Source organism: Entelurus aequoreus, linkage group LG23 (assembly GCF_033978785.1).
Source record: "Entelurus aequoreus isolate RoL-2023_Sb linkage group LG23, RoL_Eaeq_v1.1, whole genome shotgun sequence".
NCBI lineage: Eukaryota > Metazoa > Chordata > Actinopteri > Syngnathiformes > Syngnathidae > Entelurus > Entelurus aequoreus.
Window position 1 is genome coordinate 44,478,381 of NC_084753.1, and position 23,542 is coordinate 44,501,922.

Consider the following 23,542-nt stretch of genomic DNA (forward strand, 5'->3'; position numbering starts at 1 on the left):
GTGCATGCACATAACCCCTGGTGGAGGTAATAGGAAGTGCATGCACATAACCCCTGGTGGAGGTAATAGGAAGTGCATGCACATAACCCCTGGTGGAGGTAATAGGAAGTGCATGCACATAAAGGTAATAGGAGGACCGACCTGGTGCTTCCACAGTAGGACGAGGAGAAGAAGTGAGTAGATGTTGCTCTTGACCAGGAGGACCATGTAGGACATCTTGGCACTGTGACACATCCTCAAGTAGTCCTCTACACACACACAAGTACATACATACATATATATATATATATATATATATGTATGTATATATATATATATAAGCCTAGTATGTAGATGCGTTCCAGTCCCAGGACAGCAGGCCATATTTACCTCTGGTCATCGTGTCTTGTTGACCAGACGGGAGATAAAAAGGTGATTGTTAGAAAACAACAACTTTCCATGGATCCGACTTCGGAGCTGGTGCTCTTCTTACCCTCGGTGCCGTAAACCGTGTCCGAATGAGAGCTGGTCCGGTTCCCGTCAAAGAAAGTGACGGTGCACTCGAAGGCTCTGCCAGGTGTGAACCAGGTGTCCGCATCCACCCTCAGCCTGCTGCTGGTCCTGTAGTGGGCGTGGTCCCGCAGGGCCTCGGCGTCCGTCGCCACGCCACTGGTGACGCCGCCGCCGTCGATCTGCCACGAGACACCCACGTGGTCGGGGAAGAAGCCAGTGACCACGCAGACCAGAGTCTTGGTCCTCTTCTCCTTGTTCCTGTGGTCGGAGTCCTCCTCGGGAGAGGGCGGGAGCAAGGTGACTGCAGGCGGCCTGACACCTTGGCCCGGTTCTGGGAAATACAAACACGGTCTTGAAGGAAAGAGGTGTCCGGGTTTCACTTCACACTGAGAGTCTTTCAGTAAAACTGAACTCGGTCCTCTTGGGTTCTTTGCATCAACACTTCAAAGTCTTCTCAAGTTTCAAGTTTATTATTCTTCGGTCAATCGTCAACAAAATAAACAAACAGTTGTACATTCATAAATTGAAAATGAAAATGTTGCAGACCGAAAGGGTTTAGGCTGAAGTTGAACACTTATTGCGCCTAACCCTATAAACAATGTCAAGTACAAAATAAACTTCCGAAAATTATTGAATGTCCATTGTACAACATATTATAAATACACATTATACATAACATAAACACAATTCAATTATATACACAGTAAAGGCATGTGAAATATCCTTGTGGACATGTTAAACCTTTGTACCAATTTATATACTATATACAAACAATTGTACTTCCATTATTATTTATAACCCACATTTAGTATTTCAATTAACATTGATCATAGTATTAACTACTGTGTTGATTCAAGAGTGATATATTTTTTCAAGACATTAGTCTTAAAGTGTTTTTTAAATGTGTGAATAGAACTGGAACATTTGAAGGAATAATCCAAGCTGTTCCACAGTTGAACCCCCCTGACAGAAACACATCTACTTTTTAAGCTTGTTCTTATCTTAGCTTTCTGGAAGACAGCTGAACCTCTGAGGTCATAGGGATTCTCTCTGGGTTTGAAGCTCTCCTGTAGACACCCAGGCAGCATGTGGTTATGAGCTTTGTACGTCACAATAGCAGTGTTGAGGTCAACAAGATTGTGCAGTTTTAATGTTTTTAATTTAATAAACAGAGCATTGGTATGGTCATGATAATCTGCATAATTTTAAATTCTAATCGCTTTCTTTTGAAGTAAGAATATAGATTTAATGTTTGTTTTGTAATTGTTACCCCAGATTTCGACACAATAATTAAGATAAGGGAGTACAAAAGAATTATATAACATGATAAGAGCCTTTTGATTTACGGAGTTTTTGATTTTATGTAACATAGCAATATTTTTTGCCATCTTTGTCTTAAGTATATTTATGTGCAGTTTCCAATTTAATTTATCATCTATATGGATTCCCAAAAATGTTGTTGAATACACCCTTTCTATCTCCATATCATCAATTCTTATATGACACTGTTTGTTATTTTTCCTATTTCCAAAAATTATATATTTTGTTTTATTTAGGTTGATTGATAGTTTATTGGCATCAAACCATTGCTTTAGTATGTGGAGTTCACTCTCTACAGTCCCTAAGAGATGGCCAAGGTCTTGCCCAGAACAGTACAGACTTGTATCATCAGCAAAGAGAATACAGTTGAGTTTTTTAAAGATTTTACAGATATCATTAATGTACAATAAAAACAATTTTGGTCCCAATACAGAACCTTGGGGTACTCCATGTGTTATAATCTTTTTATCTGAATCTACATTATTCATATGCACGTACTGTTCTCTGCCACCAAGATAACTTTTCAACCAATCATGAGCAAGACCTCTGACACCATACCTCTGCATTTTGTTTCAAAGCAATGTATGATGGATGGTGTCAAAGGCCTTGCTCAGGTCAATAAAAAGGCCAACAACAAACTCCCTCTTATCAATTGCAGTGGTTACCTCCTCAACTAATTCCATCACTGCCATGGAAGAGGACCTGTTTGGTCGAAAGCCGTATTGGTGTTCACTTAGCAAGTGATGCTTATCAATAAAACTGTCTAATCTTGACACAAATAATTTTTCAAGGATTTTTGAAAATTGTGAGAGTATAGAAATAGGCCTATAGTTGGTGAACTGATGCTTATCTCCACTTTTGAAGATGGGAATAACTTTTGCCGTTTTCATTTTCTTTGGGAAAACACCTTTTATAAAAGAAATATTACATACATAAGTGAAGGGAACAGCTATAAAACCACTTCCTGGGACCAGCTAAGTCCCAGGAAGTGGTTTTTAGTCCTGCAATGTGAACAAAAGGGGCTCCTGATTCCCTTGGACTTGGGAAGCCATTGGATTAACCGAGCGAGAGAGACCGAAGACTTGAAGTCGGGCAGAAACCGAGTTCAGTCCTCTGGCCATGGAAACATAAAGACTTCTTTTTGTTGGTGTACTGGTTAGACTTTGAAAGAAAAGCTGGGAAAAGTGAAAAATATACAAAAAGATGAAGTACAAAATAAAAATACATACACAATTATTGGCCCCATTTGTCCATTACTACACCCAGTTCTAGTACTCACATTACTACACCCAGTTCTAGTGCTCACATTACTACACCCAGTTCTAGTACTCACATTACTACACCCAGTTCTAGTGCTCACATTACTACACCCAGTTCTAGTACTCACATTACTACACCCAGTCCTAGTGCTCACATTACTACACCCAGTTCTAGTACTCACATTACTACACCCAGTCCTAGTGCTCACATTACTACACCCAGTTCTAGTGCTCACATTACTACACCCAGTTCTAGTACTCACATTAATACACCCAGTTCTAGTACTCACATTACTACACCCAGTTCTATTGCTCACATTACTACACCCAGTTCTAGCACTCACATTACTACACCCAGTTCTAGTGCTCACATGACTACACCCAGTTCTAGTACTCACATTACAACACACAGTTCTAGTGCTCAAATTACTACACCCAGTTCTAGTGCTCACATTACTACACCCAGTTCTAGTGCTCACATTACTACACCCAGTTCTAGTGCTCACATGACTACACCCAGTTCTAGTACTCACATTACAACACACAGTTCTAGTGCTCAAATTACTACACCCAGTTCTAGTGCTCACATTACTACACCCAGTTCTAGTGCTCCCATTACTACACCCAGTTCTAGTGCTCACATTACTACACCCAGTTCTAGCACTCACATTACTACACCCAGTCCTAGTGCTCACATTACTACACCCACTTCTAGTGCTCACATTACTACACCCAGTTCTAGTGCTCACATTACTACACCCACTTCTAGTGCTCACATGACTACACCCAGTTCTAGTACTCACATTACTACACCCAGTTGTAGTGCTCACATTACTACACCCAGTCCTAGTACTCACATTACTACACCCAGTTCTAGTGCTCACATTACTACACCCAGTTCTAGTGCTCACATTACTACACCCACTTCTAGTGCTCACATGACTACACCCAGTTCTAGTACTCACATTACTACACCCAGTTGTAGTGCTCACATTACTACACCCAGTCCTAGTACTCACATTACTACACCCAGTTCTAGTGCTCACATTACTACACCCAGTTCTAGTGCTCACATTACTACACCCACTTCTAGTGCTCACATTACTACACCCAGTTCTAGTGCTCACATTACTACACCCAGTTCTAGTGCTCACATTACTACACCCACTTCTAGTGCTCACATTACTACACCCAGTTCTAGTGCTCACATTACTACACCCACTTCTAGTGCTCACATTACTACACCCAGTTCTAGTGCTCACATTACTACACCCAGTTGTCTATGAACACCATCTCCATTAGTCCTATGTAGTCTATGAACACCATCTCAATTAGTCCTATGTAGTCTATGAACAACATCTCCATTAGTCCTATGTAGTCTATGAACACCATCTCTATTGGTCCTATGTAGTCTATGAACACCATCTTCATTAGTCCTATGTAGTCTATGAACACCATCTCCATTAGTCCTATGTGGTCTATGAACACCATCTCCATTAGTCCTATGTAGTCTATGAACACCATCTTCATTAGTCCTATGTGGACTATGAACACCATCTTCATTAGTCCTATGTAGTCTATGAACACCATCTTCATTAGTCCTATGTGGACTATGAACACCATCTTCATTAGTCCTATGTGGACTATGAACACCATCTCCATTAGTCCTATGTAGTCTATGAACACCATCTTCATTAGTCCTATGTAGTCTATGAACACCATCTTCATTAGTCCTATGTGGACTATGAACACCATCTTCATTAGTCCTATGTGGACTATGAACACCATCTCCATTAGTCCTATGTAGTCTATGAACACCATCTTCATTAGTCCTATGTAGTCTATGAACACCATCTCCTTTAGTCCTATGTGGTCTATGAACACCATCTTCATTAGTCCTATGTAGTCTATGAACACCATCTCCATTAGTCCTATGCAGTCTATGAACACCATCTTCATTAGTCCTATGTAGTCTATGAACACCATCTCCTTTAGTCCTATGTAGTCTATGAACACCATCTTCATTAGTCCTATGTAGTCTATGAACACCATCTCCTTTAGTCCTATGTAGTCTATGAACACCATCTTCATTAGTCCTATGCAGTCTATGAACACCATCTTCATTAGTCCTATGTAGTCTATGAACACCATCTCCTTTAGTCCTATGTAGTCTATGAACACCATCTTCATTAGTCCTATGCAGTCTATGAACACCATCTTCATTAGTCCTATGTAGTCTATGAACACCATCTTCATTAGTCCTATGTAGTCTATGAACACCATCTCCATTAGTCCTATGTAGTCTATGAACACCATCTTCATTAGTCCTATGTAGACTATGAACACCATCTTCATTAGTCCTATGTAGTCTATGAACACCATCTCCATTAGTCCTATGTGGACTATGAACACCATCTCCATTAGTCCTATGTGGACTATGAACACCATCTTCATTAGTCCTATGTGGACTATGAACACCATCTTCATTAGTCCTATGTGGACTATGACTACAATTGTCACAATGACATCATACTATAGAAAGAGGACTACTTACCGAGCACGATTAACTTGGTTCCTGCGTCAAAGTGAACCTCGGAAGCAGACGTGGCTCTGCTCCCACAGTGTGAACGTCTGGCTCTATAACCTCCTTTCACACCTTTGCAACCACAGGAGCCATGCCTACTGCAGCATGTCAGCTGGTATATATACAGTATGTACGTTAGGTATATATACAGTATGTACGTTAGGTACATATACAGTATGTATGTTAGGTATATATACAGTATGTATGTTAGGTATATATACAGTATGTATGTTAGGTATATATACAGTATGTACGTTAGGTATATATACAGTATGTATGTTAGGTATATATACAGTATGTATGTTAGGTATATATACAGTATGTATGTTAGGTATATATACAGTATGTATGTTAGGTATATATACAGTATGTACGTTAGGTATATATACAGTATGTATGTTAGGTATATATACAGTATGTATGTTAGGTATATATACAGTATGTATGTTAGGTATATTTACAGTATGTACGTTAGGTATATATACAGTATGTATGTTAGGTATATATACAGTATGTATGTTAGGTATATTTACAGTATGTATGTTAGGTATATATACAGTATGTATGTTAGGTATATTTACAGTATGTACGTTAGGTATATATACAGTATGTACGTTATGTATATATACAGTATGTATGTTAGGTATATTTACAGTATGTACGTTAGGTATATATACAGTATGTACGTTAGGTATATATACAGTATGTACGTTAGGTATATATACAGTATGTACGTTAGGTATATATACAGTATGTACGTTAGGTATATATACAGTATGTACGTTAGGTATATATACAGTATGTACGTTAGGTATATATACAGTATGTATGTTAGGTATATATACAGTATGTACGTTAGGTATATATACAGTATGTATGTTAGGTATATATACAGTATGTACGTTAGGTATATATACAGTATGTACGTTAGGTATATATACAGTATGTACGTTAGGTATATATACAGTATGTACGTTAGGTATATATACAGTATGTATGTTAGGTATATATACAGTATGTATGTTAGGTATATATACAGTATGTACGTTAGGTATATATACAGTATGTATGTTAGGTATATATACAGTATGTACGTTAGGTATATATACAGTATGTATGTTAGGTATATATACAGTATGTACGTTAGGTATATATACAGGATGTACGTTAGGTATATATACAGTATGTACGTTAGGTATATATACAGTATGTATGTTAGGTATATATACAGTATGTATGTTAGGTATATATACAGTATGTATGTTAGGTATATATACAGTATGTATGTTAGGTATGTATACAGTATGTACGTTAGGTATATTTACAGTATGTATGTTAGGTATATATACAGTATGTATGTTAGGTATATATACAGTATGTACGTTAGGTATATTTACAGTATGTATGTTAGGTATATATACAGTATGTATGTTAGGTATATCTATACAGTATGTATGTTAGGTATATATACAGTATGTACGTTAGGTATATATACAGTATGTATGTTAGGTATATATATACAGTATGTACGTTAGGTATATATATACAGTATGTATGTTAGGTATATATACAGTATGTACGTTAGGTATATATACAGTATGTACGTTAGGTATATATATACAGTATGTATGTTAGGTATATATACAGTATGTACGTTAGGTATATATACAGTATGTATGTTAGGTATATATATACAGTATGTATGTTAGGTATATATACAGTATGTATGTTAGGTATATATACAGTATGTACGTTAGGTATATATACAGTATGTATGTTAGGTATATATATACAGTATGTATGTTAGGTATATATACAGTATGTACGTTAGGTATATATACAGTATGTATGTTAGGTATATATATACAGTATGTATGTTAGGTATATATACAGTATGTATGTTAGGTATATATATACAGTATGTATGTTAGGTATATATATACAGTATGTATGTTAGCTATATATACAGTATGTATGTTAGGTATATATACAGTATGTACGTTAGGTATATATACAGTATGTATGTTAGGTATATATACAGTATGTACGTTAGGTATATATACAGTATGTATGTTAGGTATATATACAGTATGTACGTTAGGTATATATACAGTATGTATGTTAGGTATATTTACAGTATGTATGTTAGGTATATATACAGTATGTACGTTAGGTATATATACAGTATGTATGTTAGGTATATATACAGTATGTATGTTAGGTATATATACAGTATGTACGTTAGGTATATATACAGTATGTATGTTAGGTATATATACAGTATGTATGTTAGGTACATATACAGTATGTACGTTAGGTATATATACAGTATGTATGTTAGGTATATTTACAGTATGTATGTTAGGTATAAATACAGTATGTATGTTAGGTATATATACAGTATGTACATTAGGTATATATACAGTATGTACGTTAGGTATATATACAGTATGTATGTTAGGTATATATACAGTATGTACGTTAGGTATATATACAGTATGTATGTTAGGTATATATACAGTATGTATGTTAGGTATATATACAGTATGTACGTTAGGTATATTTACAGGATGTACGTTAGGTATATATACAGTATGTACGTTAGGTATATATACAGTATGTATGTTAGGTATATATATACAGTATGTATGTTAGGTATATATACAGTATGTACGTTAGGTATATATACAGTATGTATGTTAGGTATATATATACAGTATGTATGTTAGGTATATATACAGTATGTACGTTAGGTATATATACAGTATGTATGTTAGGTATATATATACAGTATGTATGTTAGGTATATATACAGTATGTATGTTAGGTATATATACAGTATGTACGTTAGGTATATATACAGTATGTATGTTAGGTATATATATACAGTATGTATGTTAGGTATATATACAGTATGTACGTTAGGTATATATACAGTATGTATGTTAGGTATATATATACAGTATGTATGTTAGGTATATATACAGTATGTACGTTAGGTATATATACAGTATGTACGTTAGGTATATATACAGTATGTATGTTAGGTATATAAATACAGTATGTATGTTAGGTATATATACAGTATGTACGTTAGGTATATATACAGTATGTATGTTAGGTATATATATACAGTATGTATGTTAGGTATATATACAGTATGTATGTTAGGTATATATACAGTATGTACGTTAGGTATATATACAGTATGTATGTTAGGTATATATATACAGTATGTATGTTAGGTATATATACAGTATGTACGTTAGGTATATATACAGTATGTATGTTAGGTATATATATACAGTATGTATGTTAGGTATATATACAGTATGTACGTTAGGTATATATACAGTATGTATGTTAGGTATATATATACAGTATGTATGTTAGGTATATATACAGTATGTATGTTAGGTATATATATACAGTATGTATGTTAGGTATATATATACAGTATGTATGTTAGCTATATATACAGTATGTATGTTAGGTATATATACAGTATGTACGTTAGGTATATATACAGTATGTATGTTAGGTATATACACAGTATGTACGTTAGGTATATATACAGTATGTATGTTAGGTATATATACAGTATGTATGTTAGGTATATATACAGTATGTACGTTAGGTATATATACAGTATGTATGTTAGGTATATATACAGTATGTATGTTAGGTACATATACAGTATGTACGTTAGGTATATATACAGTATGTATGTTAGGTATATTTACAGTATGTATGTTAGGTATAAATACAGTATGTATGTTAGGTATATATACAGTATGTATGTTAGGTATATACAGTATGTATGTTAGGTATATATATACAGTATGTATGTTAGGTATATATATACAGTATGTATGTTAGGTATATATACAGTATGTATGTTAGGTATATATATACAGTATGTATGTTAGGTATATATACAGTATGTATGTTAGGTATATATATACAGTATGTATGTTAGGTATATATACAGTATGTATGTTAGGTATATATATACAGTATGTATGTTAGGTATATATATACAGTATGTATGTTAGCTATATATACAGTATGTATGTTAGGTATATATACAGTATGTACGTTAGGTATATATACAGTATGTATGTTAGGTATATATACAGTATGTACGTTAGGTATATATACAGTATGTATGTTAGGTATATATACAGTATGTACGTTAGGTATATATACAGTATGTATGTTAGGTATATATACAGTATGTATGTTAGGTACATATACAGTATGTACGTTAGGTATATATACAGTATGTATGTTAGGTATATTTACAGTATGTATGTTAGGTATAAATACAGTATGTATGTTAGGTATATTTACAGTATGTATGTTAGGTATATTTACAGTATGTATGTTAGGTATAAATACAGTATGTATGTTAGGTATATTTACAGTATGTATGTTAGGTATATATACAGTATGTACGTTAGGTATATATACAGTATGTACATTAGGTATATATACAGTATGTATGTTAGGTATATATACAGTATGTATGTTAGGTATGTATACAGTATGTACGTTAGGTATATATACAGTATGTATGTTAGGTATATATACAGTATGTACGTTAGGTATATATACAGTATGTATGTTAGGTATGTATACAGTATGTACGTTAGGTATATATACAGTATGTATGTTAGGTATATATACAGTATGTACGTTAGGTATATATACAGTATGTACGTTAGGTATATATACAGTATGTATGTTAGGTATATATACAGTATGTACATTAGGTATATATACAGTATGTATATTAGGTATATATACAGTATGTATGTTAGGTATATATACAGTATGTATGTTAGGTATATATACAGTATGTACATTAGGTATATATACAGTATGGACGTTAGGTATATATACAGTATATATGTTAGGTATATATATACAGTATGTATGTTAGGTATATATATACAGTATGTACGTTAGGTATATATACAGTATGTACGTTAGGTATATATACGGTATGTACGTTAGGTATATATACAGTATGTATGTTATGTATATATACAGTATGTACGTTAGGTATATTTACAGTTTGTATGTTAGGTATATATACATTATGTACATTAGGTGTATATACAGTATGTATGTTAGGTATATATACAGTATGTATGTTAGGTATATATACAGTATGTATGTTAGGTATGTATACAGTATGTACATTAGGTATATATACAGTATGTATGTTAGGTATATATACAGTATGTATGTTAGGTATATATACAGTATGTATGTTAGGTATATATACAGTATGTATGTTAGGTATATATACAGTATGTACGTTAGGTATATATACAGTATGTACGTTAGGTATATATACAGTATGTACGTTAGGTATATATACAGTATGTACGTTAGGTATATATACAGTATGTATGTTAGGTATATATACAGTATGTATGTTAGGTATATTTACAGTATGTACATTAGGTATATATACAGTATGTATGTTAGGTATATATACAGTATGTATGTTAGGTATATATACAGTATGTACGTTAGGTATATATACAGTATGTACATTAGGTATATATACAGTAGGTATATATACAGTATGTATGTTAGGTATATATACAGTATGTATGTTAGGTATATATACAGTATGTACATTAGGTATATATACAGTATGTATGCTAGGTATATATACAGTATGTACGTTAGGTATATATACAGTATGGACGTTAGGTATATATACAGTATATATGTTAGGTATATATACAGTATGTACATTAGGTATATATACAGTATGTATGTTAGGTATATATACAGTATGTACGTTAGGTATATTTACAGTATGTATGTTAGGTATATTTATAGTATATACGTTAGGTATATATACAGTATGTACGTTAGGTATATATACAGTATATACGTTAGGTATATTTACAATTTATACGTTAGGTATATTTACAGTATGTACGTTAGGTATATTTACAGTATGTACGTTAGGTATATATACAGTATGTACGTTAGGTATATATACAGTATGTACGTTAGGTATATATACAGTATGTACGTTAGGTATATTTACAGTATGTATGTTAGGTATATTTACAGTATGTACGTTAGGTCAGCTGGTATATTTACAGTATGTACGTTAGGTATATTTACAGTATATATGTTAGGTATATTTACCTAACATATCCTGCCTGATTGTCCTTTAAATGGCCTTGTCCAAGTCCTGCTTGATGTGTGTTCTTACTTCCTGCAACAAATGTGTGTTCTTACTTCCTGCAACAAATGTGTGTTCTTACTTCCTGCAACAAATGTGTGTTCTTACTTCCGGCAACAAATGTGTGTTCTTACTTCCAGCAACAAATGTGTGTTCTTACTTCCTGCAACAAATGTGTGTTCTTACTTCCTGCAACAAATGTGTGTTCTTACTTCCTGCAACAAATGTGTGTTCTTACTTCCAGCAACAAATGTGTGTTCTTACTTCCAGCAATAAATGTGTGTTCTTACTTCCTTCAAGAAATGTGTGTTCTTACTTCCTGCAACAAATGTGTGTTCTTACTTCCTGCAACAAATGTGTGTTTTTACTTCCGGCAAGAAATGTGTTCTTACTTCCTGCAACAAATGTGTGTTCTTACTTCCTGCAACAAATGTGTGTTCTTACTTCCTGCAACAAATGTGTGTTCTTACTTCCTGCAACAAATGTGTGTTCTTACTTCCGGCAACAAATGTGTGTTCTTACTTCCAGCAACAAATGTGTGTTCTTACTTCCTGCAACAAATGTGTGTTCTTACTTCCTGCAACAAATGTGTGTTCTTACTTCCTGCAACAAATGTGTGTTCTTACTTCCAGCAACAAATGTGTGTTCTTACTTCCTGCAACAAATGTGTGTTCTTACTTCCTGCAACAAATATGTGTTCTTACTTTCGGCAACAAATGTGTGTTCTTACTTCCTGCAACAAATGTGTGTTCTTACTTCCGGCAACAAATGTGTGTTCTTACTTCCGGCAACAAATGTGTGTTCTTACTTCCGGCAACAAATGTGTTCTTACTTACGGCAAGAAATGTGTGTTCTTACTTCCGGCAACAAATGTGTGTTCTTACTTCCGGCAACAAATGTGTGTTCTTACTTCCGGCAACAAATGTGTTCTTACTTCCGGCAAGAAATGTGTGTTCTTACTTCCGTCAAGAAATGTGTGTTCTTACTTCCGTCAAGAAATGTGTGTTCTTACTTCCGTCAAGAAATGTGTGTTCTTACTTCCGTCAAGAAATGTGTGTTCTTACTTCCTGCAACAAATGTGTGTTCTTACTTCCTGCAAGAAATGTGTGTTCTTACTTCCGGCAAGAAATGTGTTCTTACTTCCTGCAACAAATGTGTGGTCTTACTTCCTGCAACAAATATGTGTTCTTACTTCCTGCAACAAATATGTGTTCTTACTTCCGGCAACAAATGTGTGTTCTTACTTCCGGCAACAAATGTGTGTTCTTACTTCCTGCAACAAATGTGTGTTCTTACTTCCTGCAACAAATGTGTGTTCTTACTTCCTGCAACAAATGTGTGTTCTTACTTCCTGCAACAAATGTGTGTTCTTACTTCCTGCAACAAATGTGTGTTCTTACTTCCGGCAACAAATGTGTGTTCTTACTTCCGGCAAAAAAATGTGTGTTCTTACTATCGGCAAGAAAATGTGTGTTCTTACTATCAGCAAGAAATGTGTGTTCTTACTTCCGGCAACAAATGTGTGTTCTTACTTCCTGCAACAAATGTGTGTTCTTATTTCCTGCAACAAATGTGTGTTCTTACTTCCTGCAACAAATGTGTGTTCTTACTTCCTGCAACAAATGTGTGTTTTTACTTCCGGCAACAAATGTGTGTTCTTACTTCCTGCAACAAATGTGTGTTCTTACTTCCTGCAACAAATGTGTGTTCTTACTTCCTGCAACAAATGTGTGTTCTTACTTCCGGCAACAAATGTGTGTTCTTACTTCCTGCAACAAATGTGTGTTCTTACTTCCGGCAACAAATGTGTGTTCTTACTTCCTGCAACAAATATGTGTTCTTACTTCCTGCAACAAATATGTGTTCTTACTTCCTGCAACGAATATGTGTTCTTATTTCCTGCAACAAATGTGTGTTCTTACTTCCGGCAACAAATGTGTGTTCTTACTTCCGGCAACAAATATGTGTTCTTACTTCCTGCAACAAATGTGTGTTCTTACTTCCGGCAACAAATGTGTGTTCTTACTTCCGGCAACAAATGTGTGTTCTTACTTCCGGCAACAAATGTGTGTTCTTACTTCCTGCAACAAATATGTGTTCTTACATCCTGCAACAAATGTGTGTTCTTACTTCCTGCAACAAATGTGTGTTCTTACTTCCTGCAACAAATATGTGTTCTTACTTTCGGCAACAAATGTGTGTTCTTACTTCCTGCAACAAATATGTGTTCTTATTTCCTGCAACAAATGTGTGTTCTTACTTCCTGCAACAAATGTGTGTTCTTACTTCCTGCAACAAATGTGTGTTTTTACTTCCTGCAACAAATGTGTGTTCTTACTTCCGGCAACAAATGTGTGTTCTTACTTCCGGCAACAAATGTGTGTTCTTACTTCCGGCAACAAATGTGTGTTCTTACTTCCGGCATCAAATGTGTTTTCTTACTTCCGGCAACAAATGTGTGTTCTTACTTCCTGCAACAAATGTGTGTTCTTACTTCCGGCAAGAAATGTGTGTTCTTAATTCCTGCAACAAATGTGTGTTCTTACTTCCTGCAACAAATGTGTGTTCTTACTTCCTGCAACAAATGTGTGTTCTTACTTCCTGCAACAAATGTGTGTTCTTACTTCCTACAACAAATGTGTGTTCTTACTTCCTGCAACAAATGTGTGTTCTTACTTCCGGCAACAAATGTTTGTCCTTACTTCCTTTAACAAATAAGTGTTCTTAATTCCTGCAACAAATGTGTGTTCTTACTTCCGGCAACAAATGTGTGTTCTTACTTCCGGCAACAAATGTGTGTTTTTACTTCTGGCAAGAAATGTGTGTTCTTACTTCCGGCAAGAAATGTGTGTTCTTACTTCCTGCAAAAAATGTGTGTTCTTACGTCCTGCAACAAATGTGTGTTTTTACTTCCAGCAAGAAATGTTTTCTTACTTCCTGCAACAAATGTGTGTTCTTACTTCCTGCAACAAATGTGTGTTTTTACTTCCGGCAACAAATGTGTGTTCTTACTTCCTGCAACAAATGTGTGTTCTTACTTCCTGCAACAAATGTGTGTTCTTACTTCCTGCAACAAATGTGTGTTCTTACTTCCTGCAACAAATGTGTGTTCTTACTTCCTGCAACAAATGTGTGTTCTTACTTCCGGCAACAAATGTGTGTTCTTACTTCCGGCAAAAAAATGTGTGTTCTTACTATCGGCAAGAAAATGTGTGTTCTTACTATCAGCAAGAAATGTGTGTTCTTACTTCCGGCAACAAATGTGTGTTCTTACTTCCTGCAACAAATGTGTGTTCTTATTTCCTGCAACAAATGTGTGTTCTTACTTCCTGCAACAAATGTGTGTTCTTACTTCCTGCAACAAATGTGTGTTTTTACTTCCGGCAACAAATGTGTGTTCTTACTTCCTGCAACAAATGTGTGTTCTTACTTCCTGCAACAAATGTGTGTTCTTACTTCCTGCAACAAATGTGTGTTCTTACTTCCGGCAACAAATGTGTGTTCTTACTTCCTGCAACAAATGCGTGTTCTTACTTCCGGCAACAAATGTGTGTTCTTACTTCCTGCAACAAATATGTGTTCTTACTTCCTGCAACAAATATGTGTTCTTACTTCCTGCAACGAATATGTGTTCTTATTTCCTGCAACAAATGTGTGTTCTTACTTCCGGCAACAAATGTGTGTTCTTACTTCCGGCAACAAATATGTGTTCTTACTTCCTGCAACAAATGTGTGTTCTTACTTCCGGCAACAAATGTGTGTTCTTACTTCCGGCAACAAATGTGTGTTCTTACTTCCGGCAACAAATGTGTGTTCTTACTTCCTGCAACAAATATGTGTTCTTACATCCTGCAACAAATGTGTGTTCTTACTTCCTGCAACAAATGTGTGTTCTTACTTCCTGCAACAAATATGTGTTCTTACTTTCGGCAACAAATGTGTGTTCTTACTTCCTGCAACAAATATGTGTTCTTATTTCCTGCAACAAATGTGTGTTCTTACTTCCTGCAACAAATGTGTGTTCTTACTTCCTGCAACAAATGTGTGTTTTTACTTCCTGCAACAAATGTGTGTTCTTACTTCCGGCAACAAACGTGTGTTCTTACTTCCGGCAACAAATGTGTGTTCTTACTTCCGGCAACAAATGTGTGTTCTTACTTCCGGCATCAAATGTGTTTTCTTACTTCCGGCAACAAATGTGTGTTCTTACTTCCTGCAACAAATGTGTGTTCTTACTTCCGGCAAGAAATGTGTGTTCTTACTTCCTGCAACAAATGTGTGTTCTTACTTCCTGCAACAAATATGTGTTCTTACTTCCTGCAACAAATGTGTATTGTTACTTCCGGCAACAAATGTGTGTTCTTACTATCGGCAAGAAATGTGTGTTCTTACTTCCTGCAACAAATGTGTGTTCTTACTTCCAACAAGAAATGTGTTCTTACTTCCGGCAACAAATGTGTGTTCTTACTTCCTGCAACAAATGTGTGTTCTTACTTCCTGCAACAAATGTGTGTTCTTACTTCTGGCAACAAATGTGTGTTCTTACCTCCTGCTACAAATGTGTGTTCTTACTTCCTGCAACAAATGTGTGTTCTTACTTCCTGCAACAAATGTGTGTTCTTACTTCCGGCAACAAATGTGTGTTCTTACTTCCTGCATCAAATGTGTGTTCTTACTTCCGGCAACAAATGCGTGTTCTTACTTCCTGCAACAAATGTGTGTTCTTACTTCCCGCAACAAATGCGTGTTCTTACTTCCTGCAACAAATGTGTGTTCTTACTTCCTGCAACAAATGTGTGTTCTTACTTCCGGCAACAAATGTGTGTTCTTACTTCCGGCAACAAATGTGTGTTCTTACTTCCTGCAACAAATGTGTGTTCTTACTTCCTGCAACAAATGTGTGTTCTTACTTCCTGCAACAAATATGTGTTCTTACTTCCTGCAACAAATGTGTGTTCTTACTTCCTGCAACTAATATGTGTTCTTACTTCCTGCAACAAATGTGTGTTCTTACTTCCTGCAACAAATATGTGTTCTTACTTCCGACAACACATGTGTGTTCTTACTTCCTGCAACAAATGTGTGTTCTTACTTCCTGCAACAAATATGTGTTCTTACTTCCGACAACACATGTGTGTTCTTACTTCCTGCAACAAATGTGTGTTCTTACTTCCTGCAACAAATATGTGTTCTTACTTCCAGCAACAAATGTGTGTTCTTACTTCCTGCAACAAATATGTGTTCTTACTTCCTGCAACAAATGTGTGTTCTTACTTCCTGCAACAAATATGTGTTCTTACTTCCGACAACACATGTGTGTTCTTACTTCCTGCAACAAATATGTGTTCTTACTTCCTGCAACAAATGTGTGTTCTTACTTCCGACAACACATGTGTGTTCTTACTTCCTGCAACAAATGTGTGTTCTTACTTCCTGCAACAAATGTGTGTTCTTACTTCCGACAACACATGTGTGTTCTTACTTCCTGCAACAAATGTGTGTTCTTACTTGCTGCAACAAATATGTGTTCTTACTTCCTGCAACAAATATGTGTTCTTACTTCCTGCAACAAATATGTGTTCCTATTTCCTGCAACAAATGTGTGTTCTTACTTCCGGCAACAAATGTGTGTTCTTACTTCCGGCAACAAATGTGTGTTCTTACTTCCTGCAACAAATGTGTGTTCTTACCTCCTGCAACAAATGTCTGTTCTTACTTCCGGCAAGAAATGTGTTTTTACTTCCGGCAACAAATGTGTGTTCTTACCTCTTGCAACAAATGTGTGTTCTTACTTCCGGCAACAAATGTGTGTTCTTACTTCCGGCAAGAAATGTGTTCTTACTTCTGGCAACAAATGTGTGTTCTTACTTCCTGCAACAAATGTGTGTTCTTACTTCCGGCAACAAATGTGTGTTCTTACTTCCGGCAACAAATGTGTGTTCTTTCTTCCTGCAACAAGTGTGTGTTCTTACTTCCTGCAACAAATGTGTGTTCTTTCTTCCTGCAACAAATGTGTGTTCTTACTTCCTGCAACAAATGTGTGTTCTTACTTCCTGCAACAAATGTGTGTTTTTACTTCCTGCAACAAATGTGTGTTCTTACTTCCGGCAACAAATGTGTGTTCTTACTTCCGGCAACAAATGTGTGTTCTTACTTCCGGCAACAAATGTGTGTTCTTACTTCCGGCATCAAATGTGTTTTCTTACTTCCGGCAACAAATGTGTGTTCTTACTTCCTGCAACAAATGTGTGTTCTTACTTCCGGCAAGAAATGTGTGTTCTTAATTCCTGCAACAAATGTGTGTTCTTACTTCCTGCAACAAATGTGTGTTCTTACTTCCTGCAACAAATGTGTGTTCTTACTTCCTGCAACAAATGTGTGTTCTTACTTCCTACAACAAATGTGTGTTCTTACTTCCTGCAACAAATGTGTGTTCTTACTTCCGGCAACAAATGTTTGTCCTTACTTCCTTTAACAAATAAGTGTTCTTAATTCCTGCAACAAATGTGTGTTCTTACTTCCGGCAACAAATGTGTGTTCTTACTTCCGGCAACAAATGTGTGTTTTTACTTCTGGCAAGAAATGTGTGTTCTTACTTCCGGCAAGAAATGTGTGTTCTTACTTCCTGCAAAAAATGTGTGTTCTTACGTCCTGCAACAAATGTGTGTTTTTACTTCCAGCAAGAAATGTTTTCTTACTTCCTGCAACAAATGTGTGTTCTTACTTCCTGCAACAAATGTGTGTTTTTACTTCCGGCAACAAATGTGTGTTCTTACTTCCTGCAACAAATGTGTGTTCTTACTTCCTGCAACAAATGTGTGTTCTTACTTCCTGCAACAAATGTGTGTTCTTACTTCCTGCAACAAATGTGTGTTCTTACTTCCTGCAACAAATGTGTGTTCTTACTTCCGGCAACAAATGTGTGTTCTTACTTCCGGCAAAAAAATGTGTGTTCTTACTATCGGCAAGAAAATGTGTGTTCTTACTATCAGCAAGAAATGTGTGTTCTTACTTCCGGCAACAAATGTGTGTTCTTACTTCCTGCAACAAATGTGTGTTCTTATTTCCTGCAACAAATGTGTGTTCTTACTTCCTGCAACAAATGTGTGTTCTTACTTCCTGCAACAAATGTGTGTTTTTACTTCCGGCAACAAATGTGTGTTCTTACTTCCTGCAACAAATGTGTGTTCTTACTTCCTGCAACAAATGTGTGTTCTTACTTCCTGCAACAAATGTGTGTTCTTACTTCCGGCAACAAATGTGTGTTCTTACTTCCTGCAACAAATGCGTGTTCTTACTTCCGGCAACAAATGTGTGTTCTTACTTCCTGCAACAAATATGTGTTCTTACTTCCTGCAACAAATATGTGTTCTTACTTCCTGCAACGAATATGTGTTCTTATTTCCTGCAACAAATGTGTGTTCTTACTTCCGGCAACAAATGTGTGTTCTTACTTCCGGCAACAAATATGTGTTCTTACTTCCTGCAACAAATGTGTGTTCTTACTTCCGGCAACAAATGTGTGTTCTTACTTCCGGCAACAAATGTGTGTTCTTACTTCCGGCAACAAATGTGTGTTCTTACTTCCTGCAACAAATATGTGTTCTTACATCCTGCAACAAATGTGTGTTCTTACTTCCTGCAACAAATGTGTGTTCTTACTTCCTGCAACAAATATGTGTTCTTACTTTCGGCAACAAATGTGTGTTCTTACTTCCTGCAACAAATATGTGTTCTTATTTCCTGCAACAAATGTGTGTTCTTACTTCCTGCAACAAATGTGTGTTCTTACTTCCTGCAACAAATGTGTGTTCTTACTTCCAGCAACAAATGTGTGTTCTTACTTCCTGCAACAAATGTGTGTTTTTACTTCCTGCAACAAATGTGTGTTCTTACTTCCGGCAACAAATGTGTGTTCTTACTTCCGGCAACAAATGTGTGTTCTTACTTCCGGCAACAAATGTGTGTTCTTACTTCCGGCATCAAATGTGTTTTCTTACTTCCGGCAACAAATGTGTGTTCTTACTTCCTGCAACAAATGTGTGTTCTTACTTCCGGCAAGAAATGTGTGTTCTTACTTCCTGCAACAAATGTGTGTTCTTACTTCCTGCAACAAATATGTGTTCTTACTTCCTGCAACAAATGTGTATTGTTACTTCCGGCAACAAATGTGTGTTCTTACTATCGGCAACAAATGTGTGTTCTTACTTCCTGCAACAAATGTGTGTTCTTACTTCCAACAAGAAATGTGTTCTTACTTCCGGCAACAAATGTGTGTTCTTACTTCCTGCAACAAATGTGTGTTCTTACTTCCTGCAACAAATGTGTGTTCTTACTTCTGGCAACAAATGTGTGTTCTTACCTCCTGCTACAAATGTGTGTTCTTACTTCCTGCAACAAATGTGTGTTCTTACTTCCTGCAACAAATGTGTGTTCTTACTTCCGGCAACAAATGTGTGTTCTTACTTCCTGCATCAAATGTGTGTTCTTACTTCCGGCAACAAATGCGTGTTCTTACTTCCTGCAACAAATGTGTGTTCTTACTTCCCGCAACAAATGCGTGTTCTTACTTCCTGCAACAAATGTGTGTTCTTACTTCCTGCAACAAATGTGTGTTCTTACTTCCGGCAACAAATGTGTGTTCTTACTTCCGGCAACAAATGTGTGTTCTTACTTCCTGCAACAAATGTGTGTTCTTACTTCCTGCAACAAATGTGTGTTCTTACTTCCTGCAACAAATATGTGTTCTTACTTCCTGCAACAAATGTGTGTTCTTACTTCCTGCAACTAATATGTGTTCTTACTTCCTGCAACAAATGTGTGTTCTTACTTCCTGCAACAAATGTGTTCTTACTTCCGACAACACATGTGTGTTCTTACTTCCTGCAACAAATGTGTGTTCTTACTTCCTGCAACAAATATGTGTTCTTACTTCCGACAACACATGTGTGTTCTTACTTCCTGCAACAAATGTGTGTTCTTACTTCCTGCAACAAATATGTGTTCTTACTTCCAGCAACAAATGTGTGTTCTTACTTCCTGCAACAAATATGTGTTCTTACTTCCTGCAACAAATGTGTGTTCTTACTTCCTGCAACAAATATGTGTTCTTACTTCCGACAACACATGTGTGTTCTTACTTCCTGCAACAAATATGTGTTCTTACTTCCTGCAACAAATGTGTGTTCTTACTTCCGACAACACATGTGTGTTCTTACTTCCTGCAACAAATGTGTGTTCTTACTTCCTGCAACAAATGTGTGTTCTTACTTCCGACAACACATGTGTGTTCTTACTTCCTGCAACAAATGTGTGTTCTTACTTGCTGCAACAAATATGTGTTCTTACTTCCTGCAACAAATATGTGTTCTTACTTCCTGCAACAAATATGTGTTCCTATTTCCTGCAACAAATGTGTGTTCTTACTTCCGGCAACAAATGTGTGTTCTTACTTCCGGCAACAAATGTGTGTTCTTACTTCCTGCAACAAATGTGTGTTCTTACCTCCTGCAACAAATGTCTGTTCTTACTTCCGGCAAGAAATGTGTTTTTACTTCCGGCAACAAATGTGTGTTCTTACCTCTTGCAACAAATGTGTGTTCTTACTTCCGGCAACAAATGTGTGTTCTTACTTCCGGCAAGAAATGTGTTCTTACTTCTGGCAACAAATGTGTGTTCTTACTTCCTGCAACAAATGTGTGTTCTTACTTCCGGCAACAAATGTGTGTTCTTACTTCCGGCAACAAATGTGTGTTCTTTCTTCCTGCAACAAGTGTGTGTTCTTACTTCCTGCAACAAATGTGTGTTCTTTCTTCCTGCAACAAATGTGTGTTCTTACTTCCTGCAACAAATGTGTGTTCTTACTTCCTGCAACAAATGTGTGTTTTTACTTCCTGCAACAAATGTGTGTTCTTACTTCCGGCAACAAATGTGTGTTCTTACTTCCGGCAACAAATGTGTGTTCTTACTTCCGGCAACAAATGTGTGTTCTTACTTCCGGCATCAAATGTGTTTTCTTACTTCCGGCAACAAATGTGTGTTCTTACTTCCTGCAACAAATGTGTGTTCTTACTTCCGGCAAGAAATGTGTGTTCTTAATTCCTGCAACAAATGTGTGTTCTTACTTCCTGCAACAAATGTGTGTTCTTACTTCCTGCAACAAATGTGTGTTCTTACTTCCTGCAACAAATGTGTGTTCTTACTTCCTACAACAAATGTGTGTTCTTACTTCCTGCAACAAATGTGTGTTCTTACTTCCGGCAACAAATGTTTGTCCTTACTTCCTTTAACAAATAAGTGTTCTTAATTCCTGCAACAAATGTGTGTTCTTACTTCCGGCAACAAATGTGTGTTCTTACTTCCGGCAACAAATGTGTGTTTTTACTTCTGGCAAGAAATGTGTGTTCTTACTTCCGGCAAGAAATGTGTGTTCTTACTTCCTGCAAAAAATGTGTGTTCTTACGTCCTGCAACAAATGTGTGTTTTTACTTCCAGCAAGAAATGTTTTCTTACTTCCTGCAACAAATGTGTGTTCTTACTTCCTGCAACAAATGTGTGTTTTTACTTCCGGCAACAAATGTGTGTTCTTACTTCCTGCAACAAATGTGTGTTCTTACTTCCTGCAACAAATGTGTGTTCTTACTTCCTGCAACAAATGTGTGTTCTTACTTCCTGCAACAAATGTGTGTTCTTACTTCCTGCAACAAATGTGTGTTCTTACTTCCGGCAACAAATGTGTGTTCTTACTTCCGGCAAAAAAATGTGTGTTCTTACTATCGGCAAGAAAATGTGTGTTCTTACTATCAGCAAGAAATGTGTGTTCTTACTTCCGGCAACAAATGTGTGTTCTTACTTCCTGCAACAAATGTGTGTTCTTATTTCCTGCAACAAATGTGTGTTCTTACTTCCTGCAACAAATGTGTGTTCTTACTTCCTGCAACAAATGTGTGTTTTTACTTCCGGCAACAAATGTGTGTTCTTACTTCCTGCAACAAATGTGTGTTCTTACTTCCTGCAACAAATGTGTGTTCTTACTTCCTGCAACAAATATGTGTTCTTACTTCCTGCAACAAATATGTGTTCTTACTTCCTGCAACGAATATGTGTTCTTATTTCCTGCAACAAATGTGTGTTCTTACTTCCGGCAACAAATGTGTGTTCTTACTTCCGGCAACAAATATGTGTTCTTACTTCCTGCAACAAATGTGTGTTCTTACTTCCGGCAACAAATGTGTGTTCTTACTTCCGGCAACAAATGTGTGTTCTTACTTCCGGCAACAAATGTGTGTTCTTACTTCCTGCAACAAATATGTGTTCTTACATCCTGCAACAAATGTGTGTTCTTACTTCCTGCAACAAATGTGTGTTCTTACTTCCTGCAACAAATATGTGTTCTTACTTTCGGCAACAAATGTGTGTTCTTACTTCCTGCAACAAATATGTGTTCTTATTTCCTGCAACAAATGTGTGTTCTTACTTCCTGCAACAAATGTGTGTTTTTACTTCCTGCAACAAATGTGTGTTTTTACTTCCTGCAACAAATGTGTGTTCTTACTTCCGGCAACAAATGTGTGTTCTTACTTCCGGCAACAAATGTGTGTTCTTACTTCCGGCAACAAATGTGTGTTCTTACTTCCGGCATCAAATGTGTTTTCTTACTTCCGGCAACAA

The 23,542-nt window shown here is 36.0% G+C and overlaps 1 gene segment (V, D, J or C); it reads right to left on the reverse strand.

Annotated features, from left to right (window-relative positions):
• LOC133640900 (T-cell receptor beta-1 chain C region-like) overlaps nucleotides 1-23,542 on the reverse strand; it is a 157,135-nt gene that overhangs the window by 5,735 nt on the left and 127,858 nt on the right. The window contains 3 exon segments of the C gene segment in view: nucleotides 142-248; nucleotides 370-384; nucleotides 473-823. Coding sequence covers nucleotides 142-248; nucleotides 370-384; nucleotides 473-823 — 473 coding nt within the window.